Source organism: Vipera ursinii, assembly GCF_947247035.1.
Source record: "Vipera ursinii genome assembly, chromosome: 1".
NCBI classification, from domain to species: domain Eukaryota; kingdom Metazoa; phylum Chordata; class Lepidosauria; order Squamata; family Viperidae; genus Vipera; species Vipera ursinii.
In genome coordinates this window covers 119,723,138-119,735,797 of record NC_139512.1, presented here as the reverse complement: position 1 = coordinate 119,735,797, position 12,660 = coordinate 119,723,138, and the positions used below count along the sequence as shown (strand labels likewise).

The 12,660-nt window shown below is 42.2% G+C and overlaps 1 protein-coding gene across 1 annotated transcript in view; it reads left to right on the top strand.

The window, feature by feature from the left end:
• The window catches only part of SPEG (striated muscle enriched protein kinase), a 149,103-nt gene that overhangs the window by 112,584 nt on the left and 23,859 nt on the right, over positions 1–12,660 (top strand). Inside the window, exons 22-29 of the mRNA XM_083348568.1 lie at positions 2,264–2,464; positions 2,702–2,762; positions 4,767–4,844; positions 7,073–7,245; positions 7,982–8,008; positions 8,323–8,475; positions 10,859–10,901; positions 11,125–11,193. Coding sequence (XP_083204694.1) covers positions 2,264–2,464; positions 2,702–2,762; positions 4,767–4,844; positions 7,073–7,245; positions 7,982–8,008; positions 8,323–8,475; positions 10,859–10,901; positions 11,125–11,193 — 805 coding nt within the window. The remainder of the gene's footprint in view (positions 1–2,263; positions 2,465–2,701; positions 2,763–4,766; positions 4,845–7,072; positions 7,246–7,981; positions 8,009–8,322; positions 8,476–10,858; positions 10,902–11,124; positions 11,194–12,660) is intronic.

Genomic DNA, 12,660 nt, shown 5'->3' with positions numbered 1-12,660 from the left:
GTCATTTGCAAAGATCAAAACTTTTTAAACAGGAGGGGCACGGGGTTTTCGGCTCTGCTTAATGGTATGTGAAACGGGGGAAGGGAAGAGGAGAAAGCCATTATATTTTTATTTGACGGGTAGAAAATGTTTTTTTCCTCCTGGGATTTTTTTTTTCTTTGTGGGGGGAGCAGACTTCTGAACTCGAGGGGCCTTAGTTCTTTGTAAAGACTATCGATAACTCTTGGGATACGTTTTTTATTTAAACAAAAAGCTGTCCGAAAATTGCAGATGGAAAGAGATGGGATAAGAACATCGAAAGACAGGACCATAAAAACAATCCTTTGAAAGGGGGGGTGCACGTGAGTGTTAGAGTGGTGATTTAACACTCCAGTTAAAACTGTCTAGCGTATTTTTCATTCAAACCTCTCCTTCATTACTTCAGTCTGTTGAATTCAATGGAGGACTCTAGGAGAACATGATACCATGGTGATTCTGAATGTGACAGTTTTGGATCTGTTTGCAAATCCAGTCTGGCATCACTGAGTTGTGTTTGATTGATCCAAACGGAATTTTGGATTATGACGGACAGGGAGGGCAGGGCATGTAAGTATTTTCCGGCGTATAAGACAAAAAACCTTGAAAAACTTCTTAAAAGTAGGGGGTCGTCTTATACGCCGGGTCGTCTTATACGCCGGAAAATACGGTACTTAAAAGTTAGCAAAACAGCTGTAAAGTGAATCTGGCTTCCCCATTGACTTTGCTTGTCAGAAGGTCACAAAAGGGGAATCGCATGATTCCGGGACACTTGCATCTGTCATAAACACATGCCAGTTGTCAACCGTCCAAATTTTGATCACCTGACCGTGGGGATGTTGCAGTGATCAGAAGTGTGAAAAGCGGTCACAAGCCACTTTTTTCAGTGCTGTTGTAACTTCGAACGGTCACTAAATGAATGGTTGTAAGTTGAGGACTACCTATAACTGCCTTCATGTTAAGATACAGTTAGTCCTCACTTACTGGCTGCCTTGTTTAATGCAGCAATTCCTTTCCTTTACGACTCTTGCAGCATTTCACAGTCATGGGATCACCATTTGGGAACTTCATAACAAGCAAATAGAGAAGGCAGAAATAAAACCATAAGTTGCAGTCAGATGACATGTCAGTTAATGACTGTGGCATTTTTTAAAAAAAATAGCTGAAGGCAAAGTAAGGTGGTCAGCGTGTCAGGATCACGCGATGTTTCCCTTAGTGCAGTGTCCTTTAGCAACCAAGTTGCTGGACACAATTGTGGTTGCTAAGTGAGGTCTACCCCTGGTATCTTCCCCCTTCTTGTTACGCCATTTAAGTCAGCTTCAAGGTACATCACACCTGCCAGGCTTTCACATCCATGGCTTTGGAGGGGAGTCGGGTGTTTTGCGTGACTTAAAACAGAGCCAATAGAGGCAGAATAGGGATCAATGATGGGGATGGCCAGTGTGGTGTAGAGGTTAAGATTGCAGACTACAGACCAGGAGACCATGAGTTCTAGTCCTGCCTTAGGCACGGAACCAGCTGAATTACCTTGGGCACAGTCACCCTCTCTCAGCCCTTAGAACAAGGCAAAGGCAAACCCTTTCTGAAAATGTATTGAACACGTCCTAGTTGTCACCAGGAATCATGACTAATAATATTAGAACAGAACAGAATAGACTAGAATAACAGAGTTGGAAGGGACCTTGGAGGTCATCTAGTCCAAACCCCTGCTTAGGCAGAAAACCTTATACCATTTCAGACAATTGGTTGTCCAATCTCTTCTTAAAAACTGCCCGTGTTGGAGCATTTACAACTTCTGGAGGCAGGTTGTTCCGTTAATTAAATTTATAGTATAGTATAGTTTTAATCAATATAGGTTAAAATAAAGGAAAGATGGACAGCATTTCATTTTCTAGAACTATTTCTACAGTGGCAATGCTTTGTAGCTCAATCCCTATGCAATGTCATTTGACCTATTAATGAATGTGACACACTGGGGAGAAAAATATTTATGTGGAATCCTTCAGTTCAGACGTTTCTTAGTGAGGGCTGGATAACCTGGATTTTGTGCTCTTCTAAGCAGTGCTCCACATTTCTGTATCAGATCTCCATCCAAATTGAATGTAATCTTTTGCTCAACTTCCCCACCTTTTCACTCCATCTTCCACTTCATTGGCCTGGAGCCAGAGCAGAGTGACATAGCTTAGCAAAACAAGCGCAGCAATAAGGAGCGTAGTTGCCTGATGTTTCACAATGTCTTGTTTTCCAGGGGAGCCTTCTCATACGTGCGGCGAGTGACCCAGAAAAGCACCGGCTTGGCTTTTGCTGCAAAGTTCATCCCATGCCGGGCCAAAGCCAAAAAATCAGCCCGTCGTGAGCTTGGCATTTTAGCTCAGTTGGACCATGAACGTATTGTTTACTTCCATGATGCCTTTGAGAAGAGGAACGCCCTCATCATCATTACAGAACTGTATCCTCTTTCATTCGTAGGGCTCTGTGGGCAGTGCAATGATCTGGGCAATAGCCTGTTTTGGTATCATTGGGGTAAGAGTATGTGGGTATGCCCCTGGATATGCTGTTTCTGGTCCTGACAGTTCTAAGCATCTATACGTTAGGACACGGCCAAGGGAAACTTACTATGTGGGGTCACTTCTGTAGGAAGCCACTAGCTTTTTAAAGCCATTGTTTCCTTGAATGGACTCTTTAGCTGCACTGGAGAAGAACTGCTTGAGCGCATGGCGAGGAAGTCCTCTGTGAGCGAATCTGAAGTAAGTGCCAGCTCAAATAATCAATATAGGTTCTCCGAAGCATTTCGACTTGTTCATTGTCCTGGAATTTATTAATTTTTTAAAAAAGAAACAAATTACCCCAGTCTTTACCAATAAAGCATCCCAAGTAGTTGACACTAAATTGAAAATGCGAAAGAGCCTTTGTGCCAAAACACAATATAAACCGTGCAGATCATCTTCCTGTGTTAGATTATATTCAGGATTAATAGATCTAATCAGCAATTAGTAAATTAAAAAGATGTTTAATCTTGTGCAAAAAAAAAGAGAGGGCAAAGAAAATACTAGGTGTATCACTCTATTGCATGTAGCTCAGAACACCGTCTGCTCAGTGGTGGGATTCAAATATGTGAACAACCGGTTCTCTGTGTGGATGCCGCTTCCAGAAGTCCATTCTGGGCCTGGACAACAAAAAAATTAGCTACCCTTTCTGCCAAACTGGTGCAAACTGGCTGAATCCCACCACTGCATCTGCTCTACTTTCAGTGCTAGGAAGACCTGGTCAAAAGCCAGGTGGCTTTTAAGTATCCAGAGTCATTAAAGTCTTAGGTTTTGTTTGGGAATGAATCAGAAGCCCTTGAAATTGTTGTTCTCTCACACCTGCCTCCCTCGCTCCTTCAACTCAGTCTTTACTTCTGGTGACTGCCTGTGCAATTTTCCCTCAACCTTTTTAAAAGCGATTTGCCATTTCCTCTTCCCAAGACTGAGAGAGAAGTGGCTGGCCTAAAGTCAGCCAGTCTCCTGGTTTCTAGTCCAGTGTTGTGATTCAGGGTCAGCCTGTGGGTTCGGCAGTTGGGTCGGACGATTCAGAGGAGGAGGAGGGGGGTGTTGGAGAGGTTGCTGAGGGTGTTGGAGAGCTTGCTGATGAGAGCCCTCAGCCAGGCCCCTCCCACCTGGCTACGACGCAGACCCAGCTGTGTGAGCCTGACAGCGTGGATGAAGATGACCCACAGCTGGCCCTGTTCAAGGACACCCGATGCAGGAGGCAGTAAATCAGGAGTAAACAGAGGAAGGCAATGGGGCACCTCGGAAGGAGGCAGAGAGAAGCCACGCCCTGAACTGTTTAAAAGGGGAATGCGTGGGAGGGCTGGTTTGCTGAAGGCAACCGTTTGAATAGCTCCTGTTTCATGGTTCGTGTTTGCTCTCTTTGCTCTGTTTTATGTTAATAAATTTGGCAGGCTTAGTTCCAGCCTCTTGCCTTCTTGTAAAAGGGGTTGTCCCTGCCTTTTCTGCAGGGCCGGTAGCAGGCTGGTACAGAACATCCAGTGCCTTTAACCATTACATCAAAATGGCTTTTAAAAACTCGTAATACATATTGCAAAAATAAATAAATAAAAAAACGTTACTAGAACTTAGGCATTTAAGCTGTCTCTGCACAGCTAGGCCCCATATCCGCTCTCGTTCAAGATTACGAATGTGGCCAGAGAGATTGCGGTGCCATTTCTCATGCTGGGTGAAGCTCCCGCTACTACCATAACCTCTGCCTTGTCGTGATTAAGGATTGGTTTGCTTGTTATTTGCCTCTATGGCTAATCCCCAACAGTCGTTCAACCTTAGGTGACTTCATATGAATTGCATCCTATGAATGGAAATTTAGAGATGGCGATATTTAGAAGAACTGAGGATGCCTCGTTTTGAATTTGGGGCAGAACAGCACTCCATTGGCACTAATTTTGGAAAGGTCTCTCCAGACAAACCAAAACTAGAACGGTGTTCCTGCTCCAACTGCAAACAGGTTATCCAAAAGGATAATGATGCAGAAAGCTTGGGGGGGGGGGACAAGCAACACTTGTTCTCCTCCTCCTCCTCAAGGAAAGGGTTTCAGCTAGGCAACCAAAGTAAATTCAGCACCAGTCTCAGCACAAAGTATTGGATGAGTGAGGGATGGGAAGAGGAAGCACCTGTTTGCTTGACAGTGAACATGGAATTACATTTGATTGTACGGACACCTCTAATGCCATTGGGTTTTTTTTTTCCCCGATGCAGATCCGCTGCTACGTGAGGCAGGTCCTGGAGGGAATTTGTTACCTCCACCGCAATGGCATCTTGCATCTTGACATTAAGGTGAATCTGCTCCAGCATGCTTGCAGCCTCACTTGGTTTTCTGAACGTTTAACCTATTTTGGCATGAAAGTATAATACTCTGGCTAGCTACCACATTCACTGCATGTTGTATAAGAATTCAGTGAATGCAGTTCTCCTCTCTGCAGAGACAGTGGAAATTACCAGCTAAATCTTACTTTGGGTTGGCTAGCATCTTTAGCACACGCACGGAGAAACCATATGTCAAAATGGACATGCCTTAATGTTCCATGATGCTAGCTACCATCTAGCAGGCATGCATGGCAAGTCCATAAAGAATTCAGTTGCTTAGGAGTATCTGGAAAAGCTTATTGCTTTCCTAAGCTTTGGATCTGGGGTGGTTTCTCTTACTCTTCATTGTTCAGCAAAAGGAAGAAGTAGGCTGGATTTACTCTCAGTTGGGGACATGTCACTTTTCCACCAGATCTGAGTGCAGTAGGTTAATGCAGTATTTCTCATCCTCAGAACTTTTAAGCGTGGACCCCAGGATGCAGGCTGGGGGATCTTGAGAGTTGAAGTCCACATATCTTAAAGTTGGTAAAATTGAGGATTACTTGGCTAATGAATGGTCTGTAAAAAAGTTCTGATCAACATAGGAAGTAAAAGCCAACTGAAGTTAATGTTAACTTGCTTTCTGGAAAAAAAAAGGTTCCAAAGCTAATGATGAGACTTCACCTTTGAAAAAACAATTGTATATAAATATAAATAATGATTTTCTGTTTCTTCTCTCTCTCCTTATTTCTAGGGCTATATTGCCTCAGATATAGTATGAGAGAGTGAGAAAGGGCACAAACAAAACCCAAACTGGATGTTTTTTATCATTTGTTCATTTTCTGACATTCTTTTCCATTGGAGCTTTTTCATCTCCTCTTAGTGGGGAAGCAACATTACTCCTATGGCTAGATATACAAGCCGATTCCTGGCAGAGGCATCTTAAATTAATCAGAGAGGATTAGAAATTCTGAACCCCTGGCATGTCCTTTTAATAGGACTGTGCACAATGCTTCTTGGGAGGTGTAATTTGAATAGAACAAAAAGGAACAGGTCTTGAATGGCTGAAAAAAACTAGCTGCTATTGTGTAAGCTTTTGCTTTTATAAAATAAACCTTATTGAAATTTTGCCTCACGTCTATCAAACAGAACAAAGTGGGCCTTCAGGAACACAGGCATTGCAATACTTTTTCTCATTTCAAGATGGCAACCACTTTTATGAACTATTGCCTCAAATTACATTGCTAAAGGTTGCAGAGAAAAGCTAAATGGATATGTAGGAAGAACTGAAGTATAGTTTGCTGGTTTGGCTGCTATTTGATGAATGGTAGAACTGAAATGGAGTCACCATTTTTTTTCCTTCCTATAAATGTTTCTAAGAGAACAGGATAACATAGAAATAGTATTTCAGCTGTTATATGAATTACACCTCCTGTGGCAAGTAGGCAGTAATTTGCATTTACTGGCAAAATTTCAGGGAGTTCTGGAAAAAAACAGAAATCATGAAGGTGGAATATAACCAGTAGAAAAAGAAGTGCACCAACATTTTGAGCTAATATTACACATTTGGATATTTCGGGAGCAGATTGTAGAATTAATCACACAAATGGTTGACATATAAAAATGGCCAATCATAAATAGTTTTCTTTGGGGAAAGAAACGAGGGCTTTTTCTCCTACCTACGTTACATTTTTTTTCCAGGTTTCCTTGTCTATGGCACAATTCAGTTTTGGCCTCCTCTTTTCTTTCCCATTATCAGATTTTTGTGATATCAGAAATGGAAATGGTAGTGTGGATTTGGAACGGTTAATTAGCCCTGAAGCAAGGAAAGCTAATAGTTCAAAAGCATTTTTGTCAAATTGCAGGAGTTTGGATTGTTCAGCATACTGGGGGAAAATGGAAAGTTGCTTGACAAGGGAGTTTCTGAGATTTTCTAGTAAAAGAAGGTTTGGCATTAAGAGTTTTAAGGAAGATATGGAAGAAACAAAATTGATGATAATTTCTATTACTTTCTCCAATTTTGTTCAGAAATAGACATTAAGAAATGCACTTTTATCAGTGTCCATGGGCTGAATAATGCAAAGAAGTTGTAGGAAATCTTCTGGAGAAGGAAGTAACTGTGGTAACCTCTGGTCAGCTAACAGGAATCTAAGGTCTGGTTTTGACTGGAATGCTATTTTAACTTTTTAAAATTATTTCCTTTTTGTTTCCCCCTGTAGCCTGAAAACCTATTGCTGGCTGAACCAGGCAGTGATCAGGTGAGAATCTGTGACTTTGGCAACGCCCAGGAACTGACGCCAGATGAACCACAGTACTGCAAGTATGGAACCCCTGAATTTGTTGGTCCTGAGATTGTCAGCCAGAGTCCCGTGTCCGTGGTCACCGATGTCTGGTAAATTGGAGCAACTTACACATCGTGATGTTTATCTTTGGGCACATCCCTGAATATAGATGTGGAGAAGGGACTTAAAGAGTATCATCTAGAGCAGGGGTGTCAAACTGCCGGCCTGTGGGCCAGATGCGTCATGGCAAAACTGCACCCACCCATTGCCGGCAATGGCAAAAAAGTCACGATATTTTTTTAAGGTTTTGAAGGACACGTCACGTGATGTTGCGAGTTTGACACCCCTGATCTAGAGGTTTTAAGATATCGGAAAACAACCACAGCTCAAAATTGGTTCTAGGGCGATGACTGCTGCCTTAGGGCAATGTTTTTGTATTTCTGCTTAAGATCGCTAGCTTCATGAAGAGCCTGGGGGACGGAGGTGACAGGAGAAAATGCCAAACATCTCAGCACCACAGATTATTTAGGATTCATAATTTCGCCTTCGGGGTGACATAAATCAGGTTTTTATGTCAGAACTGAAACCGCCCTAGGAAATGTGAGACAAGATTGTGGAATGAGATCATGGTACACAACATTCTTCACCGTGCTAAAGTGTGCTTGTTTGAATTAAGAGTTGGATTTTTTTTCCCTTCAAAACCTTTCAAAAAAAAATCCCAGGGACTCAGAACCCAGGACTTCTGAATTTATATTGATTAGCTTTTTTAGATTTTCCAGGTATAGATGCCATTACTAGATGGCCGTATCAAAGCAGTGAAATTCTCTCTCTCATCTCTCTTTACAGGCCTGTGGGAGTCATGACATATCTATGGTAAGCCCCAGGTTTGGGGAGTTAATCCAGCACTCAGAACCTTTCCACTTCCCATATAATAGTGAATAAGTGGCACCTAAGTGGGGTTTTCTTTGTTCATCTGATTATAGTCTGGCCTGGCATTCCTTTCTCTTTGGATTGTTCTCATGCTGCAGATTATGCCCTGGGGAAACCTAGAAAAGCTACTACAATTCATTGGCCCCACTCTAGAATTGTTTGCTGTACACAGTGAGCAGATAAGGAAGCCCCAGACTTTATCCCACCAATGCCTTTTGAGCAGCTGCTAAGGATTTGCTGACTGTTCCCTCTCCTAGTCTCACAGGGATCTCCCCTTTTGTGGGTGAAAATGACAAGACCACACTCATGAACATCCGCAACTACAATGTGGCTTTTGAGGAGAGCATGTTCACCGGATTGACCAGGGAGGCCAAAGGCTTTGTTATCAAGGTGCTGGTTAATGATCGCCTGTAAGTAATAGTTGCTACAGGGGATATGGTGGTCTGTGGGGTGGGGTTGGGGTTTGTAAATTGCACCACTTCCCTGTACTAATAGACGGGCTGAAAGGAAACTTCTCCCAAAGTCACAGTGCCACAGGTGAAAAAAGCTCTGAATAGGGTGAAAACAAAATCCAGACATGCATTACAGATAATTTAGAGTTAAAATCCTAAAGAAAACAAGTGTATTGACAACTGATACTTTCACTGCAATTTCTTTGGCCACCCATTAACTCTGTGTGTGTATCAGTACTTAAATTTATTTATTGTCATTTAAGGGGTGTGATGGCTCAGCGGTTAAAGATGCTGAGCTTATCAACTTGAAAGCTGACAGCCCAGGTTCAAGACACCGCGTTATGGGGTGAGCTCCCATTACTTGCCCCAGTTTCTGCCCACCCAGCCGTTCAAAAGCAGGCAAATGCAAGTAGATAAATAGGTACCACTTTGGTGGGAAGGAAAACAGCATTCCGTGCACCTCAGCATATACCGGAAGTCAGGTTGGCCACATAGTCCCAGAAGCGTCTTTGGAGAATGCTGGTAAGCAATTGAGATGAGCACCATCTCTTAGAATCGGATACAACTGGACAGAAGAATCCTTCACTTTTACCTTTATTGCCATTTGATCTTGTCTATTAATAAAACAAAAAATCAAAATTCAAGGTGTTTAAGCGAGATTTATTACAATCATCCCAAACTTTGGGACTTTCAAGTGCCTTAAAAAGGTTGAGAACTTTTCATAAAGTCAGTTGGTTGGAGCCTCAGGAAGGATTGGATGAGTTTGTGAACTTTGTTTTCTCTCAGTTTTTCACTCTTTTGCACACTGTTGACTTCAGTTCATTGGCCTTGATCTTTTAAAATAATTTTTGCTAAATTTTGTATGAAGTTCAGTGAATATTTCCCCAAATTTATTATTATTATTATTATTATTATTATTATTATTATTATTATTATTATTATTATTATTTATTAAACTTATATACCGCCCTTCTCCCGCAGGACCCAGGGCGGTTCACAAGGCAATTAAAACAACATCACAATACAAAAATTAATAACAATTAAAATAGATTAAATTATCCTTAATTAAAATCTAAAACCCCTATAACTCTGATTAAAAACCCAATTAAGGTAAAGGTAAAGGTTCCCCCGCACATGCGTGCTAGTCGTTTCCGACTCTAGGGGCCGGTGCTCATCTCCGTTTCAAAGCCGAAGAGCCAGTGCTTGTCCGAGGACGTCTCCGTGGTCATGTGGCCGGCATGACTAGACGCCAAAGGCGCACGGAACGCTGTTACCTTCCCACCGCAGTGGTCCCTATTTTTCTACTTGCATTTTTACGTGCTTTCGAACTGCTAGGTTGGCAGAAGCTGGGACGAGTAACAGGCACTCACTCTGTTACGCGGCACTCGGGATTCGACCCGCCAAACTGCCGACCTTCTGATCGACAAGCTCAGCGTCCTAACCCACTGAGCCACCGCGTCCCTAAAAACCCAATTACAATAAGTTAAAAATTAAAAATTCTCAGTCCTGGCCGGAAAGCTCAAAGAGCCAGGTCTTCAGGTCCCGGCGGAACGAACGAAAATCAGGGGCAGTCCTAAGCTCTACGGGTAACTGGTTCCAGAGGGCAGGCGCGCCCACAGAAAAGGCCCTCCCCTTGGGCATTGCCTGCCGGCAGTCCTTTGCCGGCTGCACCCTGAGAAGGCCCTCCCTGTGGGAGCGCACAGGACGAAGGGAACTTGATGCCGGCAGCAGGTGTTCCTGCACGGGGATGTGGCATTTCGGAGATGGCTAATAAGTATCTAACAACCCACCTCCTCCTTGTGCATACTTTGCTCCCTCCCTCTCCATCCGTATCAGTTTTATTTTAACTGAATTTTAAATTGAAGATCCCTCGTGATTGTTTTAGTATTTGACAGTGAATTTTAATTGAGTGTAAGCTGCCTAGAGTGGCCTCTGGTGAGATGGGTGCCATACAAGTTTAAACAAACAAACAAACAAACAATAATGCAAGCAGTCTTACCTCAGATGCATATTCTTGCAAACAGTTTACAGATTTTTCCTTCATATTTTAGCAAACAATGTCACAACATTTAAAACCATGCATTAACCAGGGTTATAACATATGACATTAAAGAAAGTCACAGTCCAGTGAGAAATAATGCAGTGTCTTTCCGACCCCTGGGAAGTTGTACGAGGAGAAATTCTTTTGATAAAACAAAGAAGGTATTCAGCTGGGGATGGCCAAACTGGGAAGAACATAATCTTATTTGCTGGAATGCAGCCAACTCCAACTTTGTCATTTCCCTGTGCTAATGAACGCCACTTAATCTGCACATTAATCCTCCTTACCTTTTCCAAATAGGAGGCCTAATGCGGAGCAGACCCTGGAACATCCCTGGTTCAAGGTGAGTCCTATTAAAATAAGCTGCCTGCCTCTCTTGGGAAAGAACTGGGGAACCTATTCGGGGTTTTGAGCTCTCTCTCCCTCTCCCTCTCTCCCTCCCTCCCCCTCCCCCTCTCCCTCTCTCCCTCAGAAGCCCAGCAGGCTTGGGCTTCTCCCATAAACACTGAGAACGAAACTCATTGTGTCCAGTTGCTTCACTCTTTACCGCCCATTTTCCCTTCCAGACGCTGGCCAAGGGCAAGAGTATCAGCACAGATCATCTCAAGCTGTTCATATCTCGCAGGAAGTGGCAGGTAAAGAAAAAAATATCTCCTAGCGATGTGGCGGCAGTTCTTTGGTGGTTTGACTGGGGGGAGGTTGCCATTTTGCTCAGCCAAAAATAATGGGGAAGGAAGGAGAGAGAGGTTCTGCTAGGCCAGGGGTAGGCAACCTCGGCTCTTTTATGACTCATGGACTTCAACTCCCAGAATTCCTGAGTCAGCTATGCTGACTCAGGAATTCTGGGAGTTGAAGTCCATGAGTCATAAAAGAGCCGAGGTTGCCTAACCCTGTGCCAGGCATAATCCGAGCAGCTCTCAGCTGCTCTTCAAGAAAAAAAAAATGAATTCCATTTCTGACATCCATGCTGTAGTTTAGAAAAATTCATACAGGGAAATGGGAAAACTGAGAAATCCCAGTAAATTGCAATGATTTGTAATCCTTGTGTTCGTTTACAAATTTATTATTAATGCGTGGCATCACAGAGGTGAAAACCCACTTTTCCTCTCTCCCAACACAATTTTTCATTCCTACCCTGATGTTGTAGGAATAAGCCCCATTAAAAACAGCAAAACAAAATTCTGAATTGTATTTTATATATATTTAAAGTATGTGGTGACAGCATTCAGAGTAACGTACATTAGAAGTAGCTAAGTTTGATATTAAATACTATAAAACAGTGAATTAGAAAAGTAGTGGATAGCCACTTATTAGAAAAGATCAAAATAGAGAATTGCACTGTTAGCCGGTGATAAGCAAGAATGTTGACGGGTCATGTACTTTTTATTCTCTATTATATATCACACTTTTCATGTGTTTTTCATGGACCTCTTTAGAAAACGTTAATGCAGAAAAAGTACAGACGTGGTTTTACATGTTTGTAGAAGACATATTTGCTTTTTCCAAGGCTGACCGAAATTGTGTCGTTTTAAAGAGGGGCCGCTTTAGGTGGAAGTCAGATCAAAAGGTTGGCATCACAATTACAGATCAAAATTTAGTAAAGCAAATTAGAGATTCAAATTGTGCACATATAAAGAGGATATATAATGCTTTAATTGAATTGGATTCGGAAACGGAACTGGTTAAAGACTGCATGATAAAGTGGGCACAAAATATTCAGGAACCAATTTTGCTGGACACCTGGGAAATAATTTGGGTCAGAAATGTTAAATTTACCCAGGCTCAAAATTTAAGAGAAAATTTTTATAAAATGTTTTATAGATGGCATCTGGATCCCAAGAAGTTGTCCAATATGTATCCTAATGTACAGTCTAAATGCTGGAGGTGTGGTAGTTTAGAAGCTACCTATTTTCACATGTGGTGGACTTGTAGAAATATAAAAGCTTTTTGGATTAAAATTTGGTGGAACATTCAAAAGATTTTTAAGAGAAAGATAAAGTTCTCCCCGCAATTGTTTTTATTGGGCATTGTTGTAGATTGTGATGTTAAAGAAACTAACTTGATGTTGAACATGATAACGGCAGCACGGTTACTGGTGGGAC